This window comes from Tursiops truncatus, chromosome 7 (genome assembly GCF_011762595.2).
Source record: "Tursiops truncatus isolate mTurTru1 chromosome 7, mTurTru1.mat.Y, whole genome shotgun sequence".
In the NCBI taxonomy this organism is placed as follows: Eukaryota; Metazoa; Chordata; class Mammalia; order Artiodactyla; family Delphinidae; genus Tursiops; species Tursiops truncatus.
This window is the reverse complement of record NC_047040.1, coordinates 35,933,677-35,958,852: the sequence shown is the minus strand read 5'-3', so window position 1 is coordinate 35,958,852 and position 25,176 is coordinate 35,933,677. Positions and strand designations below refer to the sequence as shown.

Below are 25,176 nucleotides of genomic sequence, written 5' to 3'. Positions count from 1 at the left end.
CTTTTATTATGTCCATTAACCATGGACATATGTGCTCCAAAAGTTTCCTGACACGCAGTCATTTGTGGGTTTTTAATTATAAACAGAAAATATTCACTAGAAAAATAAAGAAGCAAGCCCATCAATATATCTTCATAAATTGAGTTTTGTTTGTATACAACGAAACATCTGGGCAAATGACTCCCCCAGTTGCCAGTTCCAGGATGTGAGCATGCACACGTTTATAAACACACAGAGGTGCACATACATTCACATGTGCAATTAAATTCTTGCATTGGACAGGACTCAAACATCTGTAATTGCAGGTACAAGCTGTCTTGTAAATAAAGGAATGGATTTTCCTTACACTCACCAGGTCTCATTCCACACAAAAACCAAGTAGGAAAGAGGGCAATGCCCAGTAAAATACTTGACAAAGTCGTATTTTTTGAATGCATTTTATTTTAACAACCAAAAAATTCTAACAGCCTAACAATGCACATAAGTTAAAAATTAATTATCACTTAGTGATAACAAAGATAGTTGATTTACATGGAAAAAAGAACATTTACAATATGTTAATCCTTATTCACATTGTTGATATCGCAATAAAACACAATTTGTTTTTTCATTTCACAAAAAAAAAAAAAAAGGCGGGAAATTGTGCTTTGTCAAGAGGCACTACAAGAGAAAGTTTCTTCTTCCAAATAGATATTATATGACAGATATTGAATAAATAGACATATATGCATTGTAATTCGCAAAGATCTGGCAAGACCACAGGCTAAAATGCCCACAGATTCACTTAGAACCACTGCAAACTTGGCAGTGAAATTAAAAAATAAAAGGCAAGACTTAGCATTGAAAAATACCTAATAAATTTTTGGTTGAAGTGTAAAAGATACCAAATGCGGATGCCATCGATAGATGAACCACCTTGTAAGAGCTTGGCAAAATCAGTTTCCATTACGTGTACAGAGTGACCTTCAGCAACAGTGTAAGAAGACAATTTGGAAAAGAGTAACTCGGATATTATGAAGCAGCAACCACGGACTTTCTGATTAAAGCTGCAGCACTACAGAAATAGGAAGGATGGGCCCGGGGCTTGACTGCAAACAACCATCCTTTTGCAAAGGTATATGACGCTCATGTCAAGATAACTTTTTAAACATCATTATTTGAAAAAGTACAGGAAAATGTCCCTTTAAAAACTCCAGAGGTTACTGAGCAGCTAGAATTAGCTTGTATTGCAACATGTCTTCTCCCTGTATATTGTTAGGTTCTGAGTTAATATCTACACATAGAGGTTTGTTTTTTTTTTTTTAACTCCGACCTTTTATACCTTTCAAATATATAAATAGTATTAACAGTTATATTACAATGTTTGTGTAGTAAACAGAAAATAACTTTCAAAGTGATATTGCATGAGGTCTTTGAAAAGGCTGCATGAGAGCACAACTCTAAAAAAAATCCAACCGTGTGGGACTGTTTGACGGCCACCTTGAAGCATGAGATTAGTTTCACTTGGCCAGTCCTGAAGGTGAGGTCTCCTCTTGCAATGACTAGAAGTAGAAGTGGGAAGTAATGGTTTCTGATGGGAAGCTAGAGGCGGGGGAGGACTATAGTAGATTGCAGCTTTAATGCTCATTCCACTAAATAGCCAGTCGGCATTAGTTCTGCTTTATGTAAGGTAACTGCTATGTAGGTAACTGGGAAAATGTTTCCATTTATGAGGAGTAGGTGATTCCACTGAAATTGCTTTGCTTACTCTATTGCCTGGAGCTGCACAATGATTCAAAAACAGGTTCTTGCTAGGGCTGCCCCCATAGTAGGGAAGGGATGAGGTGCGTGAGAGCAAGGACTAAAAACGTCTGGTTAGGTGCATGGAATACGTACAAAGAGGAAGCCCAAAGTGAAACAGAAATGAGAAACGTCTTTCGGGAGATGAAGGCATGGAGATTTATTTGAGAGGGAGCCCCTTTAACTGGGCAGCAACTTCTTTTCTAACTTAATATTACACTGAACTATTTTCTATTTTAAAAAAAAAGAAAAAGAAAACAGCAACAATAAACAAGTTTTAAATGAGCAGGCTTACTAATTTTAAGATCTGAAGCCACAAGCAGGTAAATAAATTTCACAATAAAATGTGGCTCATACTGTGAATTCCATTTGTCTGACATCAGTATGTCATTTTATCGAGACTGCACTAATGGACAAGTTTTCTCTGTACTGAATTTCAGCTTTACTCATTTGGAAGTCCACAGAAACGCATCTGTTCACTACAGTAACGACAAGTTGAATAACGGAATGCGAGTCATTTTAAGTGTGCATTGTGTCTTTAAGATTAATTTGACTGGTATCATTTTAAGGTGCCCTGATTTTTTTTTCACTTTACTTTCTTCTTCTTTCTTTCTTCCTTTCTTTTTTTTTTTTTTTGGCAGTGTTGATTTGTTTTGTTAAATACATACCTCAAAAATTACCCATCAAGCTGCCAGATAGGAAGCCATAGAATTAAAAAAAAAAAAAAATCAGGGACAAACACAGAAAATAAATAGGAATTCAAAAATAGTCACCCCACCCTGAGAGCAGGCCGCAGTTTATCAAAAAGCCAAAGCGACTCACTGTGAAGTGGTTTTTTTAATACATAAACAAGTCTCTTCTTTAAGAACTCATTTCACAGTCTATTCTTTCGGATTGTAAAGTTCTCTGTCCCATGCAATTTAATATATATATGTAAATATATAGATATATACATATACATATACACACACACTTGTAGCTTCCTTCATTTATTTCATAGGTCTTTTCATCCTGGAACTTGCCTGGTGTCTCTTCCATAAGTGCAAGGATAATGAAGGCAGAGTCTCCTGTGATTATAATGACTACGATCCAGTCCATTGTAAAGCGTAACACTTTAGTGTCTTTGCCAAGGCAATGTCTGATTCAGAAATACTGAACTTATTCAGTCTACAGGTGTATCCTGTGCAACAGAGAAATGTCAAAAAAAGGTAAGGAAAACAAAACAGACCAAAAAAAAGACAAAAATAAAATAAAGCAACAACAAAAAAAGTTTTTAAAGAAACTAAAACAGAAAATCCTTGGACCGATGTATTGCTTTGCCTGGTGGCAGTTCACATTATCTCTGGTCAATTTCAGCAGGCACCGCCTTGCTTTTCTCCGCACTCTCCTCCTCCGCCTCCACTTTGTACATCTCCTCCGAGCCTTCCTCGCTGTCATTCTCCTCCGACTCCGTCAGCAGCTCCTCGTCCTTATACTCGGCCACGTCCACCACCGAGCCCAGGTGTTCCTTGAGTTTCCCATGATGCTTCACGTGGTACCGCTGGTTCTGGAAGAACTTGATGATGGTGTGTTTGGGGAGATCCAGCTGAGCAGAAAGAGTGTGGATGGCTTCCTGGTCAGGGTACAGGCCCACGTCATGGATGAAGCTCTGGAGGATGCCTAGGGCTTCCAAAGAGATCTTTGTGCGAGACCGAGGCTTTTTGGTGCAACTGTCTTCAGTTGGAGGAGGCGGGGGAGGTGCTTCTTCTCTGGGAGGGGAGCTCTCCTTGGCTGGCTGAGACTGCTGTCTGTGCAGGACCTGAAAATTAAAATTTAAACAAAATTAACATGTGATTCACAATCTCACCTTTCAAAAGCCATCAGCCCAGTGAAATAGGTGTTGTCTAGCTAGCACTGTAGTGATGCTGTAGTCATGGTAAGTTCAGGTCTTCTGAAAACTTAAAAGAATTTCTGGAGATTCAGAATCTCCTCTACAAAGCAAGAGGTTAATAATAGTAATGTTTCCATTCTGAGGCACAAAGAAGTTAAGTCATTTGTTGCCAAAGGTCATTCGAATTCAAAGGATCTGGCTCCAGGGCCTTGCTGTTAACTAGCGTGGTGTGCTACCTCTCTGAAGCCCAGTGACAAAGAAACCGGACCCAGACGAAAAGTGCAGGCTCTACAAATGAGATCACATGGGCTCACGTCCAGACTCTTCCCCTTAGCTGGGTGTCCTTGTGCAAGACACTAAACATCTTAAAGCCTCAATTTCATCATCTATGAAAGAAGGTAAGACACTGACTTCCTAGGGATGTCGGAAGGATTAAATGACATAATGCATGTAAAGAACAGTGCTTGCCTTAAACCAGAGGTTGACAAACTTTTTCAGCAAAGGGCCAAATAGGAAATATTTTAGCCTTAGCAGGGCCATACCGTCTCTGTTGTGATGCCTCATCTCTATAGTGTGAGCATAAACAAATGAGCATGGCTATGTTCCAATAAACTTTATTTATAAAAACAGGTAGCAGGGACTTCCCTGGTGGTCCAGTGGTAAAGAATCTGCCTTCCAATGCAGGGGACTCGGGTTCAATCCCTGGTCTGGGAACTAAGATCCCACATGCTGCAAGGCAACTAAGCCCAAGTGCCACAACTAGCGAGAGAAAAATCCACACGCCACAACTAGAGAGAAGCCCATGCGCCGCAATGAAAGATCCTGCGTGCCACAACTAAGACCCAATGTGCCAAATAAATAAATTAATTAATTTTAAAAAAACAAAACAGGTGGCAGACTGGATTTGGTCCATGGGCCAGAGTTTGTTCACCTCTGGCTTAGGGCAAACATCCTATAAATGATAGTCATTATTATATCAGCCTCATAATTACTCTTAGAGTATAACAGTGGAATAAGTATTTGAGTCAGAAAATCAATTCTCCATAAAATTAAGAACAACTTTTGTTTATTTTCTTTTAGCCCTGATCTTAATCCTTAAACAAGAATGTTTTTTAAAAATATAAAAACTTCCAAATTAATTAAAAGACATAATTTTTTATTAAATTATGCCCTTTAAATGACTCGATTACACTCATATAAATGGACCTCCTCAGTATTACTGATGTCAAGGAGACAGCAGTGAGTGGTGGCTTGAAGCAAGATTTTGGTTCCCTGCCCAGGAATTGAACCTGGGTAGCCTGGGTGAAAACCAGGAATCCCAGCCACCAGTCCAGCAGAGGCTAGAGAACAAACTATTCATCCTTTGTTCTGCAATCCACTTCCTTTTTTTTTTTGTTATCCTTCATGTCAAGGTTTTCTAGTTGTAATTAATTTAAATTTCTCTTTCATTTCTACCTATTCCCCACTCATTAGAAAACAAAACAAAACCGAAACAAAAACCTCTAGTATTTAAATACTAGATCCAAGTTGGAGCCACTCCTGCCTGGGATGCCACATCAGCAGATTGAACTTTCATGTTGCTATAAATGCTCTGCTTGACCAGAAACACAGTATCCTGTCAGCAAATCCCCAAATGCAACGCCAGCTCTGGGCTCCATACTCACTTCTTCGCTCTCTGATCTTTCTAAATAAGGTCAGATATGCAACCCCAGACAATCATGCCCTGTTTTCTGTGTCGCCACTTCTAATGCTCTATAAAACTGGCCCAAAATCCCTCTGGAAGAGTGTTCCCCTGCTTGTGAGGAACTGTACCCCCTACAACCCATGGATTGTTCCCCTTGAATAAAGGACATCACACTGATTACTACATTGGTTTAGTTTTGTCATTTGACACTAGTTAGGCAAGCTTATTCTTGATCCTCATAACTGCTTCTTCAGCGTCATCTCTGCATGGAAAAGTTTCCCATTTTAATATTTATGAACTTTTTCAATCTGACTAAAGAAAGAGAAAGCAATACAGAGGAGATTGTCCAAACAACTCGCCCCTGTCCCCCTCAGAGGCCTATGTGAGAAGGACTTCCTGGAGAGGGCGCATGGGACCCTGAAGAGGAACTCAGCTGCTGCTCACACCTTGCAACATCAGCGGCAGTGCTAAAACAGCGAAAGGCTACCCGGAAGGTTCCCATTAGAAAGTATTATGTCAACTCCAAAGGCAAAGACCGAATTTCCTCCACTCAGATCAGTGTCTAACATCCTGGAAGTTCCCAAGACCTTTAAGAATAGTGAGTTCACTTTTTTAAAAAAACACATGTTTCTCTTATACCATTCTCTCCTATTTTAGGTGGTGTTTTCCATGTTAGAGTAACAAATTAAACATTTTCCAAAGTTCAGGGGGAACTCAGTCCAGTCAATGAAGAAGAAAACGTGTCTAGTTACACGAGAGAAACATTGGTACCACCACTACCAGCACCACCACACACTACCCAGATGACAAATTTTTTTTAAACTACAAAACATCAACATCAAAGCAAGCATTTAAGAAAACAATCTCTGCCATTTATCCTAGTCTCAGAGACTACCTGATGAAAAACTAATTTCTTACCGATGTGAAAATGTCAGTCTTTTCTGTAGAATTTAATAGATATTAGGGCAGATGACATTGTTACTTAGGTAACAGAAGAGGATTAAACTTTTAAAATAATAATTCATAACAAGTAACAATCAAAATAACAATAAAAGGATAATCAAATGCAAATAAGAATACCCATTATAATAAGCTGATGGCTGGTGGCAGAAAGAAATCTAAAACAGAAGACCATAAACAGTGGCACTGAAGGTCCATATAGTGTCGACCAATTAAAATGAATGTTCTTGACATTTCTTTACCCCTTTCAACTAAGAGTAAACGCATGTGGTCTGCTGTGGTAAGCAGGCATCAGCAAAAAAGTGAGAGCTCCATTACTTCAACATCCTAATTATAGCTGGCAGGGAGAGGAGATCTGCATGGTGGACCCACACTGCTCATGGCAGCTTTGATGGCAGGAAGGTATTTGCTCTGAGGTTGTAAGATTGTAATCTGGGCAGCTTGAGCACTGTAATACATGAACCTCTACATCAACAGCTGAAGATTATTTTGGGGGGGGTCAGTAAGAAGGAGAGAGACTGAAATTACATAGGAATATGTACCCACACAACATGTATACGCAAGCACAAGGACCCCCTTTTAGAGCAATTGCGATAATTGGAAAACAAAAGAGAATTAAAATGCCCCATTTTTAAAATTATGCTTGCCTTCTGTAGTAAAAGTCAGCATAACGGTTCCACTTAATTAAATAATTAGATTGGTTCTTTAGGGGTTTTCCATTGTTCATTGGTTAGATTTAAAGAGATTTTCCAAAACTATACTTTGAAGTTACTATAATCTTTCTGCACGATAGGGTTCGTTCTTCTCCTGAGGTCCCACCAATTGGCCTATTTCACCCCCCTTTTAACTTTGAACCTAGCACTAGTAACACACAGATACAGAGAAGCCACACATGAAATGGAGAAACAATAATCAGAGTAGCCACCACTTACTGAGCGCTTACTCTGTGCCAGACAGTTTTAAGAACTTTACATCGATTAACTCATTTAGTCCTCACAGTTCCTTGTGAAGGTGCTACTTGGATCCAGAACAACCTAGAAACATGGAGCATCTCAGGAACACCCTCAAAATTGGAAATTTTAAACACAGAGCGCTGTCAGTCTAAGATAGTAGGTTTCCACAGAACAATGACAATGTGGCTGCCATCAGAGGAGAGGAAGATGTTTCTCAGAGAGCTAGCAGCAATGGAAATGATCTACAAAGTGAGATATCCTGTGTCAGGTCAGATGATGCTCTATATTGGGAGCCATGACAATATTTGCATGAAGAAGGTTAAATAATATTTCTGGTATCTTCAAGCAGATAGGAAGGAGTGCAATATTCATAACATCTGAGGTGAAAAGAGTCCCCAAGTTACTCTGTCCCAACTATCTTCATTCCCCTGAAATGTTCTGATTACTCCAGGCAGAGAGTTATTTATTGTCTTCTATAATTTTTAGCAAAAAGAACTGCCTACAGGGCTTCCCTGGTGGTGCAGTGATTGAGAGTCCGCCTGCCGATGCAGGGGACACGGGTTCGTGCCCCGGTCCGGGAAGATCCCACATGCCGCGGAACGGCTGGGCCCGTGAGCCATGGCCGCTGAGCCTGCGCGTCCAGAGCCTGCGCTCCGCAATGGGAGGAGCCGCAACAGTGAGAGGCCTGCGTACCGCAAAAAAAAAAAAAAAAAAGAACTGCATACATTTCCTCACTAGCCACCTGCAGTAGCTTATTATTATGACAATCAGGAAATTCTTCTTACTGTCGTGTAGTGCTTCTTCCAGTGGTGTGAATACTCTGAACAAAAACAGAGCAGAGCCTACTGCTTACGATGTGGTATTCCCCAGGTGGGGAAATCAGTCCAAATGCTCTCCCCAAACCCTCCATCTAAACAGCGGGATCAAGTCACCTTTTCTGCACTTTCCCACATCTTGACTAACTAATGCCAACTCTTTTAGTCTAGTCTTCATAGGACAGGTTTCTGAACACCCACTTAAGTGAATTTTAGTTTTTCTGTCTGAACTTCTCAGAGATGTTTGAAACTCGTTGTTTGTTAACTAGAATGACTCAAGTTTGGTCCCTGTCCCCAGCCAGTACCCTGAGTAACTCTGGCCTGAGATCATGTCATTGATTCCCGCTGGATGGACTACACGCCATCCTGTTCCTCAGCTCATCTGACAGTTCACGCATACATTTCTGGCTGATTGACTCTTTGAAACCACAAAATTTACAATTACTGCAACCAAGACAGAGGATGCCCTGTCATCTGAACAGAGATAGGCTCTTTCCTAACAAGATCTTCCCAAGCCCAGATTATTGTTTTCTGGTATTTTTTTAAAAAAAGGTAAGTATAATGGAGCAGCTACCCAGATATTTATGTAAATCTGCCCAAGTCTGCACACTTTCCAGACTCATCCTTTTTCCCCTTTTTCAAAAGGGGCCTAGCAGTTGACCTTTCTATTCCTAAAGTCTCTCATCTCTCTTCACATGACTTTCCCAAATAACAGAATATATCATTCTGTAAAGATAGCTATCCATCCCTTTCCTCTTGACCTTTGCAAACTGAAGCCTGACAATTCATCCTATCTCATTTTGGTTTGGATTTTTCTCCATCACAACTGAACTTAAATTAATCTGGTCGGCAATTCATTTCTGATATTGATAATTTCTACAAAGAGAGTTTTAAAAGGTTTATTTAAAAGCCTCTTTCTTTTTTTGTAGCTTCTATTGTTAGTTTCTTAGGGTTCGCAGCAGTGAAATATCAAGGTGGCTTCAATAATAATGATAATACTATTAATATTAATAATAGGTGCTGGCATTCATGTAAAGTTTATTATGAGCCTAACACTGGCCTAACTGCTAAAAATATATTTTCTTTTCACAGTAATACTGGAGTAAGCATTTTTACTCCATTTATGATGAGAAAATTGTGGTTCAGAGAGTATAGGTAATTTGTGTAAGGCCTCATAGCTTCTAATTAGCAGGATTGGATATCTAAAACATATCTGATTTTAAATCCCGTGCCCTTAAACATTATGTTCTCCTGTCTTCTGTGCACAAGATCACATAAGAAAATTGAACAGAGGCTCTAGAGTAGAGGAGACAGACCATAAATAAGATATCAGGTAGTAATAAATACTATAAGCAAAAATAGAGCCAAGCATAAGGAGGAGAACTGGGGGCAGAGGAAGTTATTTTAGATTCGGTGGTTCAAGGAAGGCTCCCTAAGGAGGTAGGAGTTGAGCAGAGGCCTGAAGGAAGTGAGGACCAAACCATGAAAAAGAGCAAAGCAGACCAAGGGAAACAGCAAGTGAAAAGGCAGGGAGGCAGGAGTACACTTGGTATATTTGAAGAACTGCAAGGAAGGCAGCATGTTAGAGCCGTGCCACCCAGTACAACAGATACTAGCCACATACGGCTACTGACATCTAAATTCATTAAAACTAAAAAAAAGAAAAAGCTGAGTTCCCTCAGTCACACGAGCCACATTTCCAGTGCTAGATAACCACCCTGTGCAATACCATACTAGACAGCACAGATACAGCACATTGCCACCAGCACTGCCATCACAGGAATAGCTCGGACAGCCCTCCGCTAGAGAGAAATGACAACTGAGGGGCTGCCAGGGGCGGAGCCAGAGCAGCAGGGCCTTGGCATTCTACTGTCAGTAAGGTCTACCCTTACTGTGACCTGCAGTCATGTCCTCTGATCTAGCCCCAAACACAGTAGGACTTGAAACAACCACTAACACTAGAGAGAAGAGAAATATTCATGTATCCACACACTAAGTAAGAAATACTCAGCTCATAATATCAATATATTACTGGACTTTCAACATAGTATCACAAATAGCAACACTATCATAAAAACAACCAGAAGGATGCATCGGCACTTCTATCCTCAAGAGAACGGGGACTTCCCCGGTGGCTCAGTGGTTAAGAATCCGCCTGCCAATGCAGGGGACATAGGTTCAAGCCCTGGTCCGGGAAGATCCCACATGCCACGGAGCAACTAAGCCCGTGCACCACAACTATTGAGCCTGCGCTCTAGAGCCGGTGAGCCACAACTACTGAGCCCGCGTGCCACAACTACTGAAGCCCTCTTGCCTAGAACCCGTGCCCCGCAACAAGAGAAGCCACCGCAATGAGAAGCCCACGCACTGCAACGAAGAGTAGCTCCCATTCGCCACAAGTAGAGAAAGCCTGCTCGCAGCAACAAAGACCCGGTGTAGCCAAAATAAATAAATAACTTGGGAAAAAAAAGAGAGAATGGTAAACTTACATTTAACTGATGGCTGCCTTCTTCATCAGAAGTGCTTATCATGTCTAAAAGAAATTATGTTTAAAACCATCGACCTCGGGTTGAGTAAAAAAAAAAATTCCATTTATCAAATATTTATGGAAAGTCTATAGTAACTGGACCTATTAATTTACAAAGCTTTCTAGTAAGGAGTCCTGTCTCCAACAGTTGGGTGTTGATGAACAAGTTATGGGTAAGACATAATCAAATAGAAACTTAAAAGTTTAATAAGTCTTGCCTTCCTATTTATTCACTAAAATCTCATCAGGCTGAAATATGACATACATGTGTATAAATGAACATGGAGATGGCGATGAAGAAAGAAAGGTTGTAAATATATTCAAAAGAGATATCAACTTCTAAATAAAACCCAACACCTTCTTGCCCAGTGACAAAACACAATCGTAATAAGGATATATGTTGTTTTTCTGCCTTTGAAACTGAAAAGTTTAAAAACACAAGGACAAAACGGTACTGTGACAAAAGCTGACTAAGAAAGATAAAGCAGCTCTTCTTAAACCACTCAGTGTTCAAATACATTTTGAAGGCCTCAATGAAAACCAGCTGGAAGCCATGTGTAAAAAATAATGGCTTTTGCCTGCAGGGAAGGAAGTGAGATCCTAAATGATTAAGTTTAGGAAAGTATATAATTCACTGTATCATTATGGGGTGAACTGGATTACTTATAATATGCCGAGACTTTGTGGTCTTTTTTATATAGAGAAAATGAGAAATTATTAAGGAGGTGACTGTATAGGGTGGCTGATCCAGTGCGGTAATAGGTAATAGGTTAAAATTGGCTCCCAGGTGGCCACATCCCCCTCTCTCCGACAAGCCTCACCCACAGGAGTGAGCCTCACCAGAGCTTCAGGTCCTACGTGGTGATGTGCATCAACAGGAGATGACTTCTAACTGCATTTGAGTTAATATCAGAATTATTTTTACTTGTTTAGTTTTACCTCATCTAAAATAACAGAATGTAATATAGTTGACCCGAAGAAGGAAAGCATTCTTCCACTAAAAATCCTGAGAAAATATATTTACCAGGCAATGAGAACAATTGGTTAGCACAACTGGAAAGCCCTCATGCATAACTCAATTAGAATTTGTTAAATGAATAAGTGCTGCTATTTTTAAAATATACTATATGTAAAATACCATATAACTGAGATATTTGTCTTAAGTTTCAGCAACCTAGCTCTACCCCCTAGTTTTCCCTTTTTTTCAAAATCAGCACTTAAGACTGTTAATTTTAGCTCAAAACCTCAGTGGGGAGAATTTAGCATTAGTAATTAATAATTAATAGAACTATTATACATCTATCTCATTATTGGACTATAAGCTACATATTGGCACACATAAGTGCTCAGTACATCTTTGTTCTGCTGCACTGGATTAATTCCATATTCTCTCTTTCTTTAATTGCAGACCAGTTACTATTTTTGTTCTGTACAACGTATTGTTTTTTCTTTCTATTATTCGTTTGTAGCAAAACTATGTTTTAAAAGTAAAGAAACTGTCACTCATTATAGGAACTTACATCTAGCAGGTATCTGAGAGCAAATATATATATATGTATATATATTTTTTAACCATTTTTTTTTGTGTTAAAAACAATTCCAGGGCATCACATAATCCTTAAGATTGCTTTTACATAAACCTTGTTAGCAGGAGTTGTGAGGTCACAAAGTTCTCGTTTTGAATCCAATCTTTATCCCCCAAAGCACATATGCTTACTAGCCTTGCAGCTGTGAGCAAGTTTCTTTCTCAGAGCCACAGCGTTTGTTAATCTGTAAAATCTTCCTTGTAGTTTTATGAGGATTAAGTGAGATAATGCATGCTAAGTACTTAGCAGAGTTCTTGTCATAAGTAAGGTTTCCGGAAGTAGTTTCTGTCATTAAAAAATGAGAGGACGTTTTAAGAATCAGCAGTATAATGCCTCACGTAGTTTTCTGTAACTACACTTGTTATGAAAATTAGCAACAAATTCAGAGATCTGTGTGTCTTTTCACTCCAAAAATCTACAGATCTACAAAGGAGAAAGTCCACCAATAAGCTGTCCTATTTCTTTCATTCACATACTGCACACATCTTAGTTCTTCCACATGGCACCAGCACGTGGAAGTTGCCGCTAAAGCATCTGTCACATGGAATTACACCTCATAATCATAATGCCTTTCAGGGTGACACCTTCTATATGCACAACCTGGGATCCTCTTAAGAAGACCTCCTTTATCGGTTCTAGAAATGTGATCCACGGTCCCCTGGGGGAATCCCGATATCCCCACAGAGAGGTCCATGAATCAAAACTATTTTCATAGCAAAACTGAGACATTAGTTGCCTCTTTGATGGTGCTAAAACTTGTACTGATGGTACAAAAGCAATGGTGGGGAAACTGCTGGCCTGTTAGCATAAGTCAAGTCAGTGGCACCAAACTTCACCAGTAGTTGTGTTCTTCACTGCCACATACACACAGTAAACATGCAACTTTCATTTAAGAATATCCTGATGAAGCAGTAATGTGGTATTAATTATGTTAAATCTCAACTCTTGAGTATACTTCATTTTAATAGTCTGTGTGAGGAACTGGGAAATACACATCATGCACTTCTGTGCTTCTCATGAGAAAGAGCATTTGTGAGATGGTAGGAGCTGACAGCTGAACTAGCACCTTTGTCTTGGAATAAATATCATTTTTACTTGAAGGAACCAACAGGCAAACTATGATTATTCAGACTTGGGTATGTGGCAGATATTTTCTTAAAAATAAAGTAAACCTATCAATTAAAAAAAAAAAAAAACCAAAAACCTGGTAGTATTTGTTGCCAATGATTAAATTTTACCTTTCAAGCAAAAATCAGAATTTTGGAAAACTTGTAGCTTCCCTAAAAGCTTAGCAGTTCCCTAATACGTAAAGACTTCCCTGATGATACTGGCGGTGATTTAAGAAATTTTAAAAAATATGTCATACAATGAAATGTGTCAACATTTAGAAGATCTGAATAACTCCATATATCAATATTTTCTAAATGAGCACTGCATGATACTATAAAATTATGAATAGGTAAAAGATCCATTCAAAGTGCAAGGCAGACCAATGAATTATAATGTGAAAAAGTATGAAAGTTCACTGATAGGATTTTAGATTCTACTCTGCAGCCAACCTTTAAGAAACTACCACTTGTAGAGTTTTGTATAGAAGAAGAATGATCATAATTTCCTGGGAAGGCTATTAAAATATCCCTTCCTTTTCTAATTGCATGTCTGTGTGACGGTTGATTTTCTTCATTTACTTCAACCAAAACTACACTTTGTATCAGAATGAATGAGAAGCAATTATGAGAATCCAGTTGTCTTCCATTAAGTCAGACATTAAAAGTATTTGCAAATATATATGTAAAACAATGGGACTCTACTTATTTTTTTTTTGTTTTGGAGATAGTTATCTTCATAAAATATATCATTTACATGTAAATATTATTTATAATTATTTTCAGACAAACATTTAAAAGATTTCTCAGAACTAATTTCTAATATGGTAAATATTGATAGATATGCACATTTTTGGAGTCCTTAATAGTAAGAGTGAAAGGGGACCCTGACACCAAAAAGTTTGAAAACTCTGTACCACATGAATCACTTTGAATATATAGCCTTGTCTTTCCCCTAATGAAAACCAAGCACTTTACTATAAAATACAAAATGGACCTTACAGTTAATAACATCCTTACTTGATCTCAGTCACCTAGGAAAGTCTGAAAGAATGAGTGTAGGAGAAAGTACACATGCATTACGATTTGCCTCTTGACTTTATCTCTGAGACATTTTCACAGGCAAAACATATCAGCCTAGGTACACAACTCAGCACTATTTCTAACTTCAAATGATGTTACTTGAGTTGGCTCTTATGGTTCTAATTTCACATCCTAACGTTATAAGACTTATTAAAAACCGTGGTTTAGTTTTGTTGCTTTTTTTTGGATTATACAGTATCCTAAGGTCAAAACTCAGGAAATCTGTTATTAAAAAAAAAAAAGTATCCATGAAGTGATGACAAATTGTGGACTACAGGTGTTAGATTACATTTTGACTCCAGGCAGGTTTAATATAAGTTGGTCTCCTTTTACAATTGCTCTTAGCACATACAGCTATGGGAAGGGGGTTGGGGGTTGGGGGTCGAGGGAGAGAATAAGAACCAAAAAAAAAAAAAAAAAAAAGAGTAGAGTTCAATAAAAGAAGACCATGCCGAGAGAAATCAATACAAACAAGCAAAACGGTAGGAAGTCTAACATGGAAATATGTGTTCAATTTCATCCAGCCTTAGTCTGAGTTTCCTCTAATATTGTAACCAAGATGGTATTGGAACATCGTGTATGTTTTTAATGCAGTTTAATAATTGTTTCTCAAAATAAACACTTTGGCCAAAGATAAAAGCATAAAAACACTGTGACACAATAATCTGTTAAAATAAACTTGGGGGTTTAGAGGAAGCTTCTTAAAACAGCCTTTGGCTTATATCATTTCCTCTTTGGTAACAAATTGAGAACAACTATACCAACGACTTCGATATGGCTTGGGTTAAAAAATGTGTCATAGTCATCAATCTGACTTTGGGGAGTGGCCAGAATCTGTAAACCCTGAAGAGGTAGCTAGCTGGGTGAGCTGCTTTTCCAATATAAGGAGATGAGCTGATAGCAAATTAAGCAGGGTCAAGATGAGTAGCCATATTTCAATCAAATAGACTCCATGACACATAAAAAACAATTCTCTCTCCTATTAGAATGTAAGAGAGATAAAACATAGACATATATTGAACCTAATGGCAATTATAACTTTCCCTTCATCAGCGTCATAGGATATATAGGTTTATTTGCCCATTTAGGACCTAACGTGACCAAAATCATTCCACAAACATAACAGAATTCATGGGAGAATTCAGGAAGAGCAGACTCTTCAGGAAAGTCCAGGCCACAACCATGTGTCCTTCTTCCTGGGAGAAACCATCTCCCAGCCCACCTACCCCAATCCCATTTGCCTGACACCCATGAGCATCCATTTCCTCCTGTTTCCATACACCTCCACCACCTTTCACAATGTCGTCCCAAAACACAAAACTTTGCCTCAAAATGAATAGAGAAGGCCTATCTTTTGAAGATCAGATTCAAGGTACAGATAATATTAAAGTGTCTTTAAAGACCTTATATTTGAGTTAAAATGAGTAAAGAGTAACATGACCAGAGCTGACAGTTACCTCTGGGATTCAGATTTCTAAATGACTGCATGACTTGTTTCATTGGTATAGTTGAGAAAAGAGTGGCTTTTGCACCAGCATGGATGAAAGAAGAGCTCCTACATCAAGTTAAAGTTAAGTTAAAGATAATGAAGAGTGTAAAACGTTAGGATGATATACGTACCTGGAATTCATAATGGTATTAAAAGAACCAACGTGGAAATTCATGACACTTCATCAATGGCAAAAGGGCAAGAGAGAAAGATGTGCAAAGGTTCAGGATAAGAATGATCCATTAGAATTCTTAAACAGTTAATCTAGTTGGCTAAATAATTCTCAAGTGAAGTAAAAATGTAAACCAAATGAAAACAACTTCATCAAATGCCAGTGATACATGCATGACCCAGTAAGCTCTGAAATTTGACTTTTTAAAACAGATTCAAGGTAAGCTTAAAAGAATAGAATACATTATTGAGCTTTGCTTTATTGTACTTCTCAGATATTGCGTTTTTTACAGATTGAATGTTTGTGGCAACCCCACATTGTCAGATGATGGGTAGCATTTTTTTAGCAGTAAAGTATTTTTAAATTAAGGTATATACATTGTTTTTTTTCTTTTTAAGACAAAATGCTCCCACACAACTAATAGACTACAGTATAGTGTAAACATCATTTTCATATACACTGGCTTGCTTTATTGTGATATTCGCTTTATTGTGGTGGTCTGAAACTGAACTGGCAATATCTCTGAGTTATGCTTGTACAGAAACTGCTTCAGATAAATAAATTGCATCCAACAAGTTTAACTAGAGCAGAGTTTCAATTCCTTTTAAGTGAAAACATGTTAAGTTAAAGGAGGTAGAGAATATATATATTCTACAAGAACAGACATCATGTAGGCAGCCAAGAACTGCATCAACGAAGACTTAAAATAATGATTCCTGAGGTAAAGCACTAGAGTCAAAATTCAAACCACTTAGAAATCTCTTACTATTTAGAAATCCAATGACAAAAATAACTTGAAAACACCTATTTGGTAAAGAATGACTTAGAAACAAAGATGATATGGGGGAAAGAATGTGTACACTTTAAGTCATAGGATCTCAATAAATTATATAAGCTTCATTGAACTAAAACATCATTCTTCCTGATTTACATACAGATTATATGATGTGAGTTGGGGGTTGTATGTTAAATTTAATCATTCAAATCCTATAATTAGTATGTATTCCAAGTGGTTCGCCATCCTTTGGCCTTCTTGTTTCTTAAAAACAATAACAAACTAATCTCACAATGGCGATAGGTCCTGTTGTATTTATTCTTCGGATGAGAAAATGCATACACAAAATTGAACTCTGATCCACAAATCACAAACCCCTGAGTCTAACATATAACAAACATGCCCTTACTGCTGTTTAGGTGGAAAATTGGGAAAAATACAAAAATTATTCTGTTTAAAAGTTTTGAACAAAAATTCATTTTAGTGTGAATAAACATCTTCCAATTAAAATATAAAAATAACACTAAAAATGACAGAGGAAACTATTCAATGTTTCAAGTGTATGGTTAAAAGTGAAGACAAACAAGTTAAGAAAAATTATAATACATTATGGAGAAGTTCCTCTCCCAAATGTTAATTTTGAGTGGGTAATAAAGGAATTTTTACTTTTTCTATCTTTGGATACCATTTAAAAATATATATATACCCAATTTTGTCAAAATTTGCCAGAACAAAAAAGAGAGATTTTGCCTGACACAACTCAGCCAAGACTCAGTATAAGATGAAAAATCCCCATAATTGTAATGGCACTAGTGACACTGCAGTTATGTTGCGTTCCAGCTTCTTAAAGAAGAGTGTTTAAATTATTTAAGGAGAAAGGGTGTTTGGATTAGATTTTTTACCAGGGGGGTGGGGGGAAGAAAGAAGGTAATCCATGTGTTTGAGGTCTCACATGGGGCTGTTTAGAATCCCTTGATAGGCCACATTTTCTGTATAATTTTTACAGTTGGGGCACTCAGAAGTCAGAACAATCTGACAGTTATGGTTAGTGAAAATATTAGATGTTCGCCAACAAAATACTACCTCAGCATATTTTTTGCTTTCTGGATGTAACCACTTAATAACAGGACTTGAGAAAACTGCACTGTGTGAATCAAACACATAAAAGTACAAATATTCCTTTTATAGAAAGCAAATCTTAAGCAGTGCATTATAATCAACCACTCTGGTAAAAGATAAAGTATCTAGAAATACCACACCACGGACATATTACGGTTTATTATTCCCTAACGTCCAAACTGGGTAAACAAAGTCAAATGATCAAGGAAGGGTTTTCCCCTCAGACTGTGAGGTAAGGGCCACTGATCTCTAGGAAGTGTCAACAGAGATTCCTTGTGACTTAGCAGTGAAAAGGTGTCAAATGAGAGCTTATCAAACATACCCTTTAGTTTTCAATTTCATTTAATTTCATCAGAGACTGGCTTCCTTGGTTTTCTTTTCTTTCAAGGAAAAAAGAATATGGAAAAATTAAATCATGTGAGGTGAAACTTCCGAAAGGTTAATTCTAGAGTATTCTTTTAAATTTGAAACCACGTTTAATTCATTACGAGGATACTGGTTTTACATTGTCCACATCGATCATCTTACTAATCAGGTATGGAGAAACTTTTGCTTCTAAACTTTGTGGTAAATACACCAGGTGCGAGAGGAAAAGCAGACAGGGCCAGGCACTCTTACTCAGACCGTGGTTTACTCAGGAAAATAAGTCTTTTGCTCCCAGGGTACCAAGGATGGTCACTGGGAAGAGAAATCCCAGTTCCTAATTCCCCGGGGCAAAGTAACTGGATTGGCAATTCCTCTTCCCACAAGAAAGATTCTAGTCTCCAAGCTGCCGATGAACCATTATATTCCCATAAGGCCGGTCATGCAGCATCCTTATCTACTCAGATTCACCAAGCAAGTCCAATTTTGTCTCTGTGCCACGTTGCCTTGGCTTTTCTAAGCATATTTGCTTATCCTGTGTAGGTCGTCCTCAGAAACTAGAACTGTCAAGTCATTACACTTCCAAATGTGAATCTGCTTAGGGGTGGATTTAATTTAATAGCTGAAAACTCAGTACAAAACAAACACACTTACAACTGACATTATCAGGGAATTAATCATTACTGCTCTCGACTGGTGTTCCAAGACCCCACATTGCCCCAGCTAGGATCTGAGAGTTCTCGCTGACTCCTTCCCCCTCCTCTGAGCCTCCACATCTAGCCAATCCCACGTGCTGCTGGTTAATTTTCCCCTTTCCATTCTTCTCTCACTGCTGTTATTTAGACTTTAAAATCTCTTGCCTGAATTAGTAACCATTACTTCGCAAAAGGCCTCCCGGCCACAGCCAACACAGCATCTTGCGAAAGGCCTTCAGTGGTCTCAGGATGGGTCAAGGCCTCTCGCACATCCAAGAAAGCTCCATGACCTGAGTGCAGCAGGTGACCCTGCTCCGTCCTTGCTCCTGAACCCTGCCTTTCAGGCTGTGCTCCAATGGTTCTAAAAGCTATAGTTCCCACCCTCGTGCTGTTTTGCCCCTCTAATCTCAGTGCCTTTGCCTCCTCTGTCCCCTCTACCTGGAAAGCTCCTCCAGTGAGGAATTCTGTAAGGAACCCTAGCATCACTATTTCCTAGAAGCCTTCTGGGTCCTCCGGCCCACTCGGTTTTGGGCATATGTGCCCATCTTTTGTGCTTTTCTTTCTCTGTACTTACTTACATGCTGTACTACAGTCATCTGTCCACACACCTGTCTCTCCACGAATCTGTGAGCTCCTTAGGGATAGATTCTGTGTTACATTCTCCTCCACACACTCAGCACTTAGCACAGGGTCAGGCACTGTGTTTTGAGAGAATAGTGGAAACTTAAAATTTATCCTAAAACTTCCAGAATACTTCTGTATTGGTAATAGCCATATTATATAGACCAAAAGTCTTCTTAAAAATTAGAAAACGTCTAATAGCTGTAAGGGAGGAAAAAGTGGCCAGTTCACACCGACACTCATTTAAAAATACACTTAGTACTGAAAAGGGCTAAATCACACTAGTTCGTAATGACTTACTAGACTCACAGACACACACACTTGGCACAAGCCACCAGTACCATACAGCGGCTCAAGCAGTTCTTTAATTCTGCCCCTGTCCCCCCCCCCCACCGCCCCAATTATCTGCCTGAAAATTACTGACATTCAGAGACATGCGTTCTGGGTGTCACTGTTGTCAGGGATAAAAACTGACATATTCATCAGCTTGCTTCACTCTCCCCCTCCCCAATCTCAAGAAATATTTCTACTATCAAGAGAATTCAAAAGGTCTCCAGCAGACAGTTTCTATGACAAAAAAAAAAAAAAAAGCTGCTGGAGGCAAAACAACAAGTAACAATGAGAGAAAATTATAAAAACTAGACGTATTTGCTTAAAAATGGATCACAGGTAGCACAATAAAGCCTGAGACAGTAATGGCCCTCAATGGAATGAAATGCGAAGGAACGCTGCCTATCTACATAATGCTATGGAAAGCACTGTAGGTCTTTTCCAAAACAAATATTAAATGCCTATCCTTAGAGGAGAAACAGTGACGTTAACTCGCGTGGGAAGAACCAAAAAGAAAGGAAAGTAACAAAATTATTTTCAAAGTATGTATTTCTGCCGCCACTTTGAGTCAACCACTGTGGTTCCAACACCACACAGTCCAAAGCGAGTAAGGCCAATGGTTTAAAGTTAGGGCCAGAAATGGCCTTTGCTGCTTCCTGGCCACCTTTGTAGTTTATTTAGATTTTATTAAAATTTGTTTTTAGAAACATTCAACTAAAACTAAATAAACCATGGGGGAAAAAATCCATGAAGAAAGAATCTAGAAACTAAATATAAGCCATCTCATTTATACTTACAGAGACCAGAAAAGCATTTTGGCATTAAAGAACATTTTTGTTTTCAGGTGCAGTGCCTTTAAGGGATTATATAATTACCCTTATTGAGAGCATACTTTTTAGCTTTGTCAGATTCTCCGTTGGAATTATAATTCCAGACTGAGCAAAGAATTCTATCAAAACTCTATTATCGGGCTTCCCTGGTGGCGCAGTGGTTGAGAGTCCGCCTGCCGATGCGGGGGACACGGGTTCGTGCCCCGGTCCGGGAAGATCCCACGTGCCGCTGAGCGGCTGGGCCTGTGAGCCACGGCCGCCGAGCCTGCGCGTCCGGAGCCTGTGCTCCGCAACGGGTGAGGCCACAGCAGTGAGAGGCCCGCGTACCGCAGAAAAAGAAAAAAAAAAAAAAACTCTATTATCATATTAAAACACTTGATCATGTGTTCCCTCAAGATTCCCAACTTTCTATTTCTGAGAAGAGAACAGATTTAATGAGATATTTTCAAAGTAGAACTGGTAAAGGGAATATTTGTGAAAAGCACTGCCAAAAAGACAATTCATGTGGTAGACACAGAAAAGGCAAATTTTACCACATATACTGGAGCAATGGATATTAAATAATCATCTCTGAATAAACTCTACAAATAAATACAGTCCTTTTGGTCTAAACTGAAGACAGCATTGCCTAAAGGAAATCTCTAAGGTCAACCAGCAATTAACTGAAAGGTTTTGATTGAATGCTATTGACTGCTTTCATATCAGACAGCTTCCTGGTTATTACACTTCATGGGCTAAGTAGGTGCCAAGACGTTAAACTGTCAATAATCTATTAATACTGGACTGTTCAGCTCACTCTCCCTGAATCTGCAGGAAAAGGCATTCAGGCCAAGACCTGCTGAGAACTAATGCAAATTCGCCAACTCTGATATGGAAATCGGATCTTTATTACCTCCCAGCTTAAGTGCCTAGGAGTGTTGACACAGTATAAGAAGACTATGCAGATAATAAATGCTTATTCAGATGAGTTAAACTAATTTTTTTTTTAAGAAATTGCTGAAGGGATGAGCATGTCCTGAAATCTGACTTTCTTCCTAAGTCATACTTAACAGTTTCTAAACTGTATGTAATAAACATTTTCAGAGAGAAATGAGAAGTTATTTAAAGTGAGCCTCACAGGTCCCTGCCACTCAGCATCTGGAAAGCAGTTATACACATTGTGGGGTTGGGGGAGAACTTTTAATGAATTTAATAGAGAAAAGCACTTTAATTAAATGCTGTCAAAGTGGATTGTATTAATGACTATACACAGAGGAATTTAAAGCAGCTAAGTTTATTTAGCAAATAGAAACTGGGCTTTCGAAGCCTGCAAGTATTTATGTTTCTGCAGTTGCAGTACATCTAGAAGACGATGATGGTGCCAAATGAAACCATTGAGTTATTAGATATGATTTTATTTATTGGGTATTATTAAAGTTTCAAAGGCCTCAGGGGAATTAATTTCATTTTCAAAATGAAATACCACATCTGATCAGAAAGGGTTAAGAAAGTGAATATTGTCCCCCAGTTTTTTCTGGGCCCTGGAATTTTGAAGCAGGTAAGTGGCTAATGGGGACAGCCTTCTTCAGGTTCACCTGGTCGGAATTCACATCATCTCATGGTAGTGCAAAGTCAATGACACTATTTCTTCTATGACTTCTTCTTCTGTTGTTTTTTTCCCCCAGTGATTGGTCACTAAACACAATTCATTCTGTTTCACATAGCAATAAGCTGAAAAATGACCAAAACTCCTAAAAATCTCCATGAAAATTCGGTTGCCATAACTTTTTAAATGAAAAACACGAGTAACACAAACTTCTACAAAGGAAAAGGTATCGAATGTTTGACTTAGGACAAATAGGGGAAAAAGGGTCTTCCTCAGTATCTTCTACTCAGAGGTTGACCGCAGAACAAACCTATTATTAATGATAATATTTTAAAAATAAACAAAGAAAATATGAGCCTTAATGCATGAAAGCTGTAAAAGATTGAAAAGCTGGTCTGGCTAGAAAATACTACGTGTGTGTCAAAATGATTTTCTCTACCGTTTGTAAAAATGTAATTATCCATGATATGCTATTATCCATGATAGGCTACAAGGGTGAAGGATTTCAAGTAAATCCACTGGAAGCTAAGGATTCGCCTTTGGTCTTCAGCCCCTGACACCACCATGTCTGTGAGATCACAAACTTCTGCCATGATTTACCACATCCTTTTTGCAGTTATATATACTCTTTCAGTCTGTCTTTAGGTTTTAATTCAAAACATGAGGAAGGGGGAGGAGGGAAACGTGAGGATTGGAGCAAAAAAACAAAACACAAAATCCAGCACCTATTTCCTTTCAAGAACAGAGTAATGATCACAAATGGAGAGTTTCAACTTTCTAAATAAATAACCTAATTTTTAATCCTTCCCCTCCCCCCATCCAAGCTATTTATTAATATCATATGTTTGATCTGTGTCTTTGTAGTTCTGGAACTTATAAGCAACTCTGCTTTCCCCATCTGTGCCAAGATGTTTCAGACTAGTCTTTGAAATGCTGCAAATGCAGATGAATGTGACATAAAATAGGAACTGATTACATACACGTTCTATACGTGAGTAATGGTGACACAGAACACAGAGGACATTACATGTTCATAGAGTGCACTGGACAACTGTGCTTCACATATGCAAACATGAAGAGATCATCAAAGTACAGCATGCCATCTCTAGCAATATCTATTCTAGGAGCTCAAAATAAATTGGTTGATTTCTTGCAAATAAAGTGACAAGAAAACTTCTCCTCTGGTACCTCAGTAGTTCTAAAATGAAGATATATCAAAGACTCATCAACTGATAGAACATACTGATGCATTTGATCCAGATTATGTTTTACAAGCAAAAGAATCCGTCAATTTGCTTCTCTCCTTTCATTACTAAGGAAATGACTGTATTAACTTACTACACACAGTTTGACTATTTTAGCTTTATCTCTTTGGGAGGCTTTCATTTCACATGAAGCACAAACTCAAATAAGGATTTCTCTCAAACGTATACTCCTAAATTATACCTACATGGAAATATTTGACATGTGTCAACCACAATTCCCTTTCTGCTCTTCTAGTACCACAGTTTTGAGTACACTGTTGACACGAATTGTCAAAAAACTGAAATGAGAAAAACTATATTTAAGAAACCATTTGCATGTATACATTGCACTTAAACAGTATATGCTCACTTTGGCACATTCTGTTCATTTAGATCATAATAGAAATAAAAAGACCTTTCCATATCCACATATGTTTAAGCATTCACATCATAGATTTTAGCTCCCTAAGTTTAGAGTACTTTGAAAAAATAATCGACTCCTCATTTTGAAGTGCACTGTCAGGGTTCACTTTATCATATCTAACAAAGTAACTCTGTTAAAATAACTGCCCCTGTGTTCTACCCAAATCTGTTGGGTGTTTGGCACTAGGGAATCCCAACGTAATGGACTCGTTACGTTACATGGCTCTGATTCTGCAAAATGAATCTAACCAGGTACTTCAGTTAGCCTTGTATACCACACACAGAAAGAAATGCAAAGACAAATGCCATGAACATGGAGCAATAAATGTAAACTAAAGGAGAGCATGAAGAGGAAAGAGTAGAAACGACGGTTGTTTAAATATATAACTATTTCTGATACCTGAGTGATCAAGTTAGCTGTAATACCAATCAGCCATTCAGCTATGGAAACACCTAAACCTTTCTTTCATAAAGTGGCTTTTGGCATGTCTCACTTATGAAAAATAAATACATGGATATCCACAGAGCTTTTTAAAAAAAAAAGCTAATTGGAGTCTATTCAGTGCTGTGCTGGTAAATGTTTAACAACAGACTCTCTACAGAAAAAAAGCTCCAATTGAATCATTTGCCAGTTCTTACAGTGTGAATAATTCAACCACGGCCAGTTCCATTCTACTAATGGTGTAAAAACCAGCTTCCAAAATTCCTGAAAACTTAACCATCAGTTCCTGCTAACTGGTGTAAGCTTACTCCAGCACACCCTGATCTGCTACCGAAAGTGATACCCGTCCCTCCTGTGCTTTCCAGACTTGGTCACTGGAATTCCTTCACCTGGCCCAACTTGCTTGTCATTTTCCCAGCCCCAAAGGGATTAGGATGAACTTGATGTGATATACAATTCCCTAAAAGATTCCATATCAAAAGGTGAAGGGCTATATGATTTGCAGCGAATTAGATCTAGAAACAACTTGTGAAGAAATTGAACTTGTGACCTCGGAACTGTCAAATCTATCTAGTTTGCTTGATCTCCCATTTCTAGGGTTAAACCGAGTAATAATAAAATAAATGAATTTCAGGACTTTGGCAGTTTTCCTTTAATTGAAAGTATGCTTGTCTATCATTACAAGGGGAAGTTCTAGACTTCAACTTAATAAAAATCAGCAGTAG

The 25,176-nt window shown here is 38.4% G+C and overlaps 1 protein-coding gene across 3 annotated transcripts in view; it reads right to left on the bottom strand.

Moving 5' to 3' along the window:
* Window positions 1-421: 421 nt before the first annotated feature.
* SATB2 (SATB homeobox 2) overlaps window positions 422-25,176 on the bottom strand; it is a 196,268-nt gene continuing 171,513 nt past the window's right edge. For all 3 annotated transcript variants that reach the window (XM_033859920.2, XM_073807435.1, XM_019939203.3), the window contains one exon: window positions 422-3,577. In XM_033859920.2, the coding sequence (XP_033715811.1) occupies window positions 3,116-3,577 (462 nt within the window). In that variant the 3' untranslated portion in view covers window positions 422-3,115. The remainder of the gene's footprint in view (window positions 3,578-25,176) is intronic.